The sequence below is a fragment of the Trachemys scripta genome, chromosome 20 (genome assembly GCF_013100865.1).
Source record: "Trachemys scripta elegans isolate TJP31775 chromosome 20, CAS_Tse_1.0, whole genome shotgun sequence".
Classification (NCBI taxonomy): domain Eukaryota; kingdom Metazoa; phylum Chordata; order Testudines; family Emydidae; genus Trachemys; species Trachemys scripta.
This window is the reverse complement of record NC_048317.1, coordinates 4,013,797-4,024,885: the sequence shown is the minus strand read 5'-3', so window position 1 is coordinate 4,024,885 and position 11,089 is coordinate 4,013,797. Positions and strand designations below refer to the sequence as shown.

The 11,089-nt window shown below is 56.9% G+C and overlaps 1 protein-coding gene across 1 annotated transcript; it reads right to left on the bottom strand.

The window, feature by feature from the left end:
* Positions 1-658: 658 nt before the first annotated feature.
* Positions 659-10,728, bottom strand: LOC117868308 (platelet-activating factor receptor-like). The gene is made up of 2 exons (XM_034754166.1): positions 10,380-10,728; positions 659-3,165 (listed from the first exon to the last, which is right to left on the bottom strand). Exon 2 carries the CDS (start codon positions 3,153-3,155, stop codon positions 2,145-2,147), a length of 1,011 nt encoding a protein of 336 aa, XP_034610057.1. The 5' UTR covers positions 3,156-3,165; positions 10,380-10,728; the 3' UTR covers positions 659-2,144.
* Positions 10,729-11,089: the final 361 nt, after the last annotated feature.

Genomic DNA, 11,089 nt, shown 5'->3' with positions numbered 1-11,089 from the left:
ACACAGCGCCAGGCCGAAACCTGGGGCTGGGGAGACCCTGCTGCTCAGGGGGGCTCGCTGCATTGGGGCTGGGGAGTAAAATTAAGTACCCAAATAGCCTCATTTGGTATCAATGAATCCGGGGATGGGGGTCAAACACCCAGCAGTTATTAGACACACATGTGCAGACGCAGAGCCAGTTAGTAACATCCAGCCATAGAGGGGGCGTTGCTAGGTAACCTTCCCCACAGCTGCTACTAAAGCCTCCCCCACGGGTAAGCGCCTCCCTGTCAGTACAGCAACCTCCCTGGGTCACTACCCACTCAGGGCTATGGATCCACCCCCCTGGAGCAGCTGTGCCACCTTCCCATTAGTCTGGGGAACTGCTACTAGAGAGTGAGCTACAGATATCTGTCTTCAGTCACCACAAAGGACTGCATACAACGGTACCCCACGGGGCCCCTGGCACTAGCTGTCTGGCTTTCTGCCGGGGGAAGATGCATTGAAGGGACCTTACAGTGGCCCTGTAATAAGGCACCCAACCTGAGGTGCACGTGCCTCAGTTTCCCCTCAGCCCAGCCCCCCAAAAAAGAGCAGTCTCTCTCACTGTCTGCTATAAATGATGCCACCTCTGGGCAGAATTTATTCATGTACACGTGCACTAGTCCATGGACCCCTCATGGGAAAACGCTTCTCCCAGTTCCCCCAGTAAAACACACCAGTGCATGCTGGTTTTCCACTCCCCTTTCCAGAAACATCACTTCCAGGTCACTTGCCCGAGAGCCCATCAGCACCCAGTCCCCAGTGCCTTTCCACCCTCAGCGCAGGCCCCCACTCACCCGGCCAGCCACTTGAGAGTGACCACCTCATGGCTCTTCGACCTGACCACAGCCCCGGCTCTCCGGCTTAGGAAGGCCAGTGGCCAGGCTCCTGCTGGTCTCCAGGCAATTCCTCCTTGCTCCAGGGGGCCTGCAGCACCCCAACTCTCCCAGCACCTCTCAACTGTTCCTCCTCTTGCTTGTCCCAGGCAGCTCTGACCCTCTAGGTCCCCAGCTCAACCAGTCTCTACCCCTCTAAGACCCTAATTAAGCCTAAGTGAGGGTCAAGTGACCATTCACAGGTGCACGGGCTTCTTCCCTCTTAAAGGGCCAGTGTCAGCCTATGACAGACCCCATGTCAACAGGCCCTTGGGGAGAGCAAACCCCAGCCTGACGATGACCCGTCCCTGCTGGGCGCTGGCTGCAGCGCTCCGTTCCGGCCGCGCCAAGCAAGGAGACGAGGTAAAGAACTTTGAGGAGAAAACGCAGTTTAGGCACAAATTCATGTGCCTCGTTTCCAAGCAGCTTTGTCTCCAAGCAGGCGGGACCCTCTGTCCTGCCCCTGCTAGAGAGGGGGCCTGGCCGTGGGTATTACACCAGATTCAAAGCCATGCATTCCTCCCACCAACTCACAGCCTGTCGTAACCCTCTGGGGCACGGCCCCATCAGGAGGGCCAGGAGCTGCTATTGCTCAAGTCCCCACGATCCAGCCTGGGTGAGTGACATGCCCTGAGCAGTGATGGTAGGGGACATCTGCCCAAGGAGGGTTTAACCCACTGGAGGAGCAGGAAGGCAAGGATGGGGGCCAGCTCTGCACCCGTGCTGAGCAAAGAAGGAGTTCCAAAACAGGCAGGAGCAGCCCTGGAGAAGCCTTTCTCCCTGGCAGCAGCATGAAGGCAACAAGGCCAGCACTGCTGAGGAGGGAGACGTGCCACCGTCCACATCCCTCGAATCTTCAGATCCAGCCAAAGCCCTGGGAAGCCCATGTCCCAGAGGAGCACTGGGGGCTGGATCGCCTGGGGGTGGCAGCAAGTGAGATCCAGGTGGGCCGGGTGCATCCGGGCAGGTTGGCTCAGACTCGCCAGCAGAGCCGTTCCTGCCAACCTCCTGCCACAGGGCATGGTGTCAGGGAGCGGATCTCCAGCTCCCACCGGGCAATTGGTCACCCACCCATCAGGCCAGGGAGACACTGTTACCAGGCGACCTTCCACATCCAACTGGAAGAGCTCTGGTGGCGAGTTCAGATTCTCACAACGGGGCCAAGGCACTGGAGGCTGGTGCCAGGGTGGACCAGTCCCCTGGAGAGGGAGCCGAGCTAAGCCATGAGCCATTCTCCCAGTGGCCCCACTAGGAGGAGGTGAAGGAGGAGGACCGGACGTTGGGTATGGATCTCTCCAGCGGGGACAGGGGCAGTGGGAGGCACCGGACGATCTTGCGCGCCGTCCTCCACAGATCAGCCCGGAAGCACTTGATGGAGAAGCAGTAGATCAGCGGGTCGATGCAGCTGTTGAGACTCAGCAGGGCCACACTCAGGGTGTGCAGGATGTCCAGAGTGGAGGGTGGGCTGCAGCCGGGGGTCTGCGTCTGGCTGGCCACCCAGGGGGCCAGGGTGAGGTGATAGGGGGCCACGCAGACCACGAACACCAGCAGCATCCCCAGCACCATGGCCCGGGCCAGCCGGCGGTGGCTGCCCTGGGAGGCAGTGGCCGAGAGCAACCTCATGATGGAGGCGTACGCCCCCAGCACCACCAGGAAGGAGACCACGAAGAAGCCCACCATGGCGTAGGCGAGGTTCCTGTGCCACGCCAACTGCTCAAAGCACTTGGTGCCCCGAGAGCCCGCCCAGGTCTGCTGGGCCGCCAGGAAGGGGATGGCACAGCCCAAGAACAGCAGCCAGACCGTCAGGCAAGCTGCCACGGCCCCGTGGCGCCGGTTCAGAGCCAGGTCCAGCCTGGCCACCCGGACAGTGCAGTAGCGATTGAAGCTGATGAGGGTCATGAAGGCGATGGCGCTGTAGGTGGCTATGTAGTAGGCAGCCCCGGCCAGACGGCAGGTGGCGTCCGAGAGGGCCCAGTGCCCCCCGGCCAAGTAGTAGGGAATCCAGAGGGGCAGGGTGAGGTTGAAGAGGATGTCGGCCAGCGTGAGGTTGATGAGGTAGATGCGGATGGCCTTCCTCACCTGGCCACTCTGCAGAAAGGCCACCAGGGCCACCAGATTGCCAGGCAGCCCCACACAGAGCACCAGGCAGTACACCAGGGGCACCAGCACAAACTGCACTGGGTCACTCGGCTCACACTCCCCGCGGGCAGCGCCCAGGGGTGCCTCCGTCGCCTCCAGCCTGGCCGTCCAATTGTTCATCGCGGCACCACTGGAAGACAAGAGGGGGCAGGGTTAGAGGGGAGGCGTGGGCGGTGTGCCTGAAAGGGGGTCAGAGTCCTGAGCTGGGCGGGGGACTGACACTGATTAGGAGCTCCTCGTAAAGCTGTGTCGTCAACCTGGCCCCAGCACCCCTTGCTGGGTAGGAGGAGCCAGCCGGCCCCCCTCAAACTCCAGAGAAGTTCCATCTATCCCTATGCCCACGCCTCCACCTATCTATCTCCCCCTCCACCCATCCCCTCTATTGATCTATCCAGCCAGCCAGCTCCAGAAATACCCCTCCAGCTATCTCTCCATCCACACCCCTCCAATCAGCCATCCAGCCACCCACTCCTGTCTCCATACAGCCCCTCTAGCTATCCATCTCCACACACGCTCCTCTATTCATCCAGCTAGCATCTAAGCACTGAACTCCCAGCAGAGCCTAGAAGCATAAGACTCGGAGCAAACACGAGCACAGCGGCCACAGGTGGAGTTTGGGGGGTCATGGAGGGCTTTGCCCCCCCAAACTGCAAGCCTCAGGCAGGCATCCTGAGTGTGCAATGCAGTGAGTGCTGCAGAGGAGACAGGAGATGAGCTGCTCCCAGCTTGTGCCCTGAGGCAGGGTCCAGGACTCAGAATTTTGTTTATAAAGAGAACAGGAGTACTTGTGGCACTTTAGAGACTAACAAATTTATTAGAGCATAAGCTTTCGTGGACTACAGCTCTAATAAATTTGTTAGTCTCTAAGGTGTCACAAGTACTCCTGTTCTTTTTGCGGATACAGACTAACACGGCTGCTACTCTGAAACCTGTCATTTATAAAGAGAGTGATTAACAGCGGATTAAGATAAGAAAAGGGTGTTAGGAGGTTTCCTAAAGTTAAATGATCTGTTCCAAGCTTGGTGAACTGGGAAAAGTAGCCTAAATGATAGAAAATAATTATAGATTTTTCTACAATTGTTTCAATTGTTGTATTCAAGAGGCGGTAACAAAGTTACTCATGTCTTTCTTTGAGAAGAGAACTGATTTTTTTAGACAAAAGAAATGCAGTAGATCTAATCTACCTGGATTTCAGTAAAGCCTATGATGCCGTTCCACGTGAGAAATTAATTAAATTGGATAGGATGGGGATTCATATGAGAACTGAAAGGTGGGTAAGGAACTGGTTAAAGGGAAGACTACCACAAGTCATACTGAAAGGTGAACTGTCAGGCTAGAGGGTGGTTACCAGTTGAGTTCTTCAGGGATCAGTCTTGGGAACAATCTTATTAAACGTTTGTATTATTGACGTTGGCACAAAAAGTGGGCGTGTGCTAATAAAATATGCAGATGACCCAAAGTTGGGAGGTATCGCTGATACCGAGGAGGATCAGAATATCATACAAGAAGAGCTGGATGACCTTGTAAACTGGAGTAATAGAAATGGGATGATATTTAATAGGGCAAAGTGCAAGTACTTAGGGACTAACAACAAGAATGTTTGCTATAAGCTGGGGATGTGTCAGTTGGAAGTGACCGAGGGGGAGAAAGACCTGGATGAATGAACCATCAATGTGATGCGGCTGTGGAAAAAGCTAATGTGGTCCTGGGGTGTTTCAGGCAAGATATTTCCACTAGAGACAGGGAAGTGTTAGTACCATTATACAAGGCACTGGTGAGACCTCATCTGGAATCCTGTGTGCAGTTCAAGTCTCCCATGTTTAAAAAAGACTAATTCAAACTGGAACAGGTACAGAGAAGGGTTACTAGGATGATCTGAGGAATGGAAAACCTACCTTAGGAGACTCAAAGAGCGTGGCTTGTTTAGCCTAACCAATAGAAGGCTGAGGAGAGATATGAATGTTCCCTATAAATACATCAGAGGGATAAATACCAGGGAGGGAGAGGAGTTATTTAAATTAAGCACCAATGTGGACCCCAGAACAAATGGATATGAACTGGCCATCAACAAGTTTAGGCTTGAAATTAGGTGAAGGTCTCTAACCATCAGAGGAGTGAAGTTCTGGAGCAGCCTCCCAAAGGGAGCAGTGGGGGAAAAAAACCCTAACTGGCTTCAAGACTGAGCTTGGTACATTTCTAGAGGGGATGGTATGACAGGACTGCCTACAATGGCATGTGGTCCATCGGCGACTGCCTGTAGCAAAAATCCCCAATGGCTGGAGAGGGACACTAGCTGGGAAGGGCTAGTGGTGGGTCTTGCCCACATGCTCAGGATCTAACTAATCATCATATTTGGGGTCAGGAAGGAATTTTTCCCTGGGTCAAATTGGCAGAGACCATGGGAGTGGGGGAGGGGTTGCGCTTTCCTCTGCAGCATAGGTCACAGGTCACTTGCAGGTTTAAACTAGTGTCAATGGTGAATTCTCTGTAACTTGACGTCTTTAAATCATGACTTGAGGATGTCAGTGACTCAGCCAGAGGTTTGGGGTCTGTTACAGGAGGGGGTGGGCGAGGTTCTGTGGCCTGCGATGTGCTGGAGGTCAGACTAGATGATCACGATGGTCTCTTTTGACTTCAGTAAGAGTATCTGAGTACGACTAGACATTACAATTTAAACCTCACCAGTGTCCCATAAGTGACTTGCTACAAGATGTCAGAACACATTAGTATTGGAGCTGAGTGGGTCTAATATTGATTGAATTTTCTTTCTTGCTAGGGAATTGGATACAATGCTCCTGTGAGATAATTTCTAAGTTATTATCTGCCAAAAAACAAGTGTTTTCAGTTGCCTAAGTAGCTCCTGGAATCATGGTTAAAGTTCTCCCCCTCCTCCCCCCCAGAAAAGTCTGAAATGGTGCCCCTGCGGGCTGGCAGGGAATTCGCCCACACACACGCGCGGCCCCGTTGGCCTGACTGGAGCCCACCCCCCAATCATTGAAGTCAAAGGACACCGATGCTCAGCGCTCCATGTGAACTAGGCAGCCCACCCTGGTTTGAAAAAGGGGAAGAACCTGGCCCTTAACCCAGCAGCTCTCTGCAGAACAGTGATAATCAGGATGGCCCATTGCAAACAGTTGAAGGTGTCAACTGTTTGCAATGGGCCATCCTGGTCATCACTACAAAAGCTTTTTTTCTCCTGCCCACCTTAATTGATTAGTCTCGTTAGAGTGGGTATGGCAACACCCATTGTTTCATGTTCTCTGTGTATATAGCTATCTTCCTACTGTATTTTCCACAGTATGCATCTGATGAAGTGGGTTCTAGCCCACGAAAGCTTATGCTCACATAAATTTGTTAGTCTCGAAGGTGCCACAAGGACTCCTCGTTCTTTTTGCTGATACAGACTAACACGGCTACCGCTCTGAAACCTGTCACCACTCTCTACGTGACTCTCTGCTCATCATGACCGTCAGCAGCCATGCGGCAGTGGGGGAATCACCCTAGAACCCTAACCTCAAACCACAGCCCGGCACCTGACAGACAGACAGACAGATTGGCCGTTAAGTTCTCAACCAAGCCAGTGCAGTGCTTCCCGCTGCTCGCACGAAGGCAGACGGTTGGTGCTCCAGGAAGCCATGTGGGTTAAGGAGGAAGGGATTGTCTCTCTCTGGATCCGTGCTCCCCTCCTGTCCAGGGCTGGCTCTAACTTTTTTGCTGCCCCAAGCAGCAAAAAAAAGCGCCGCCCCCTGACCTCCCCCGCCGAGCACCACGCCGCTGGAACCCCTCCTTGAGTGCCGTGCCCTGCGCTGCCCCCCCGCTGAGCGCCGCGCACCGCGCCGCCCCCCGCCAGGCGCTGCGCTGCCGGAGCGCCCCCCGCGCATAATGCCGCGCCGCGCTGCCCCCCCCCACCCCAAGATTGGCCGCCCCTTACCAGGTGCCGCCCCAAGCATGTGCTTGGTTGCCTGGTGCCTGGAGCCGGCCCTGCTCCTGTCCATCCAGCAGAGGGGGGTCAGAGGGGTGGGGGGAGTCATCCTCTCTGGCCCCAGCCCCCCAAACTCCTCATCCCAGGCCCCACCCCGCCAAAGCCCACACCCCCAGCCAGAGCCCTCACCCCCCCGCATCCAACCCCTCTGAACCACCCCTTACCCCTCTTGAACCCCTCACCCCCGCACCCCAACCCTCTGCCCTAACCCTGAGCCCCTCCCACCCACCCCCGCCCAACCCCCCCCCCCCCAGCCCTCCCCCCCCCCCCCCAACCCTCTGCCCCAGCCCTGAGCCCCCTCCTGCATCATAAACCCCTCACCCCTCCGCCCCAGCCCTGAGCCTCCTCCTGCATCATAAACCCCTCATCTCCAGCCCGAGCCCTCACCTCCATCCAGAGCCCTCACCCCCGCCTGCATCCCACCCCTCTGCTCCACCCCTAACCCCCTCCTGAACCCCTCATCCCCGGCCCCACCCCGCACCCCTCACTCCCGCACCCCAACCCTCTGCCCTAGCCCTGAGCCCCTCTCACACCCCAAACTCCTCAACCCCAGAGCCCTCACCCCCCCACTCCAACCCTCTGCCCCAGCCCTGAACCCCCTCCTGCATCATAAACCCTCATCTCCAGCCCCAGACAGAGCCCTCACCTCCATCCAGAGCCCTCACCCCCGCCCGCATCCCACCCCTCTGCCCCACCCCTCACCCCCTCCTGAACCCCTCATCCCCGGCCCCACCCCGCACCCCTCACTCCCGAACCCCAACCCTCTGCCCCAGCCCTCAGTCCCTCCCACACCCCAAACTCCTCAACCCCAGAGCCCTCACCCCCCCACTCCAACCCTCTGCCCCAGCCCTGAGCCCCTCATCCGTGGCCCCACCCCAGAGCCCTCCAGGCTGTCACAGAGAGAGGGATTTTCTGGGGGATTTACAAGCCCCCGTGAGTCAGAGGCACAGCTGCGTCCAGGGCCGAGGGTCTAAGCCACCCAGCGAAGATCCCGCAGAGACGCTGCCCCGGCTCCAGCTCGCAGCTGCAGGGGCTTAGCGCTCCTGCCACAGCCGCGTATGTGCGCCCGTCGGAATGTCCCTGCCTGCGTCCTGCTCCAGTCAGGCAGTGCGGCTACGTTCCCACCGGGAAGGAACGAGCAACTCAGATCGGATCAGCAGCTACTGCCCTGCCCCAGAGAGGGGCCAGCTTCCAGCAAAGGCACTCAGCCACTTGTTCAGTGCTGAGACCAGGGGGTCGGACATTCCTTCCTGACCCCAGCAGGCGATCAGTTTGAGCCCTGAAGCTTGAGGTTGAATCACTGCCCCTGTGACCCTGCTTCCAGCTCGCACAGCTCTAGGACTTACTGACACCCAGAAAGGTTTCCTGTCTCCCCCCACCGCACGCTTTTGAAACACTGACACACTGGACATTGGCGGGGCCCCTCGTTAGCAGTCTCAGCAGCGAGGCCAAGCACACAGAAAGACTGTCCCTGCTCTGCAGCTATTCAGAGGGCCTCCGTCTGCTGGGCTGGCACATTTACCAGCTCTGAATGTGCAGGAAGCAAATAGGTGTGTACGCCCTTCTCCTCCCCAGAGCCAAGGCAACTAAGATCTGGAATTGCCCTGTCTGGGATGGCGCTTTAGGGTGCTACGGAGCTACCCCAGCCATGCCATCTCCAGTGCATCTAAATCCCGCAGGAGCTGGCTCTGCAGGGTTTGGGCCATGCAGACACACACACACACACACACACACACCGTGGCTGGGCCCACAGGCAGCAGGGGAAAGCCCCAGAGATGCAGCAAAGAGCCCCCCCAGAGACCAAGTGGTAAGAAAATTGGTTTGGTCCTTACCCACCGTGTCTGACTTGTTCTGCAGCAGCCCTGCCTCAAAGGGGCAGATAAGAGCGTGAGTCGGGGAGAGAGAGAGAGGCTTCCCCAGCCCAGACACATCTGCTTGCCATGGACTGGCTGTCACATCCTCACAAGGAAGCTGATGTTACTTACGCCTGTGGCTTTTTTTGGCGCGAGTCATTTCAGCCCCGTGCTGGGAGGCCGAGACGCTGCCAGGCCCCCTTAGCTGACAAACAGCCACAAAAGGCAGCGGATTGTCTCAAGAGACTCAAACCACCCGAGCTCAGCTTTTCGTCCCAGCCACAGAAACGGTCTGTGCTACAGAGAAGGGATCTCCAGGCCACCGCAGAGTTCAGGCTGCCCTGACCCTTTCACATTGACCTGCACGAAAATCACTCCTCCCTTAAGTGTCAGTATTTCCTCACCAAGGCCCTGATCCTCCGAGGTATTTAGGCTCCTAACTTCCACTGACAACAGCAGGATCTTCCCCTAGACTCTGAACATGCCCAATTTTGTCTGATTTCGGAAGCAAAGCAGGGTCAGGCCTGGTTAGTACTTGTATGGGAGACCTGCTGTGTGGTCCTGATTTTCACTGGATTTCTGGGAGCTCGGCACTCGCAGGTGAGGATGAGTTTTGAACAGATCGGCACGGAGTGCGGGACCTAGCCCCGCGGGTGGGTGGAGAGCCCACAAAAACCTGGTGCTCTTTTAAATGTCACGATGACACAGCACATGTTAGACTATTCTGCAGACACCAGCTCTGTTTCCAAGCCCACTGGCAGAGCAGTGAGTTTGATAACAGAAAAAGATTTGGCCCTCTTAAGCTTTCCCATTAGACTGTTTATTACTAAGCAGTAGTGGCCCTTAGCTTGGAATATAGATCCTCATAATGCACCCTGGAGCAATAGCAGTAGCTCTCAAAGCTCTCTACAAAGGTGATACAGCCATATCCCTCTTGAATGGATGGGGAAACTGAGGCACAGAGCAGCAAAGTGACAGGCCAAGGGGAGAGAGAGAGAGAGAGAGAGAGACTCTTCACACCCACACCCACACCCACGGCACCCAGGATACAAATTCCAAAGCTCACTCTTACCCAATGCTACCCCGCTGCGTTCTGCAGCGCTTAGCCAAAAGCGTTGTTTGTCACAGCTGAGCGGCCGGCCTGTCCCACATCGCAGAAGAAGGAGCCCAGTGATCTCTAGGACTTTCCCATCGCTGGGAATAACAGGGCTCCACCATTCCATGCTCTACGGCTGGTGTAGAAACCAGAGCAGCTATGGAGGGGCAGCCAAATGTTTTTTCAAGGAGGGGAAAGCAGCCTGCCCTGCTAAAGCCCCCCACCCCCAGCCAGTCGCTCCTCTTGGAAGGGGGGGGGAAATTGGCTCTGGGCCCTACCCCTTCTTCCGAGGGCCCCATCCAAAGAACTGGCTAGTTCTGAGCACTCCCCTGCAATGCAATGTCGGGGGGGGGGGGGTGCAGTGGGAAACTCAGGTTCCTGGGTTGAAAGGCTGCTCCAAGCTGGTGTCTTACCCTGCGAGGCTGGCTGGTGGGTCGGCAGCGTTCCCGTCCCTGCTGCACTTCGCCGTCTGGCTGAGCCAGGTCTCTGGGAGGCTTTAAAGAGCCCAGCCAGGCTGCGTGGCACGTCTGATCTCCGCAGCCCTGAGCGCCGTCTCTCTGTCAAGGGTTAATCCGCCCGGTGTCGCAGGGGATGGGGCGGCAGCTGGAGGCAGGGCAGGGCACGGCACCTGTGCATGTTTGTAAAAGGGGACTCCGAGAGGAAAAGCCCTTCTAAGTCTTCCCCAAGCCCGAGGAGGCCGGCAGCACTGCAAGTGGGGCTGTGGGGACGCAGCCCTGGCTCCCAGAGACAGCTCAGCCATGGTCCCACATCAGCCCCTGACCTACGTCATGCACATCTGCCCTGAGTGGGCTGCAGGTGGGAACAATGGGACCTAACAGCTAAGGCGAAGAGTCCAGGGCCCAAAGCACCGGGGGTCACTCTGTGCAGAGGTGAAGGGGGTTCCTGTTTCCCTGACCCAGCCCCCCCGCCCACACCGGCCCGTAGTGCTTAGCCCAGCAGGAAAGCCTGGTGCCGGCTGGGATGAATCAGCCGTGTGTGACTGGCAGGGATAATGGGCCTTTTCATTCCCTGCTCTCCAGGCCAGATTGACTGAGCAATGTGGCAGCTGATGGTGCAAGCCAGGGTCTGCGCTGGCCTGGACTGTGGTGGGGCTCAGGAATCT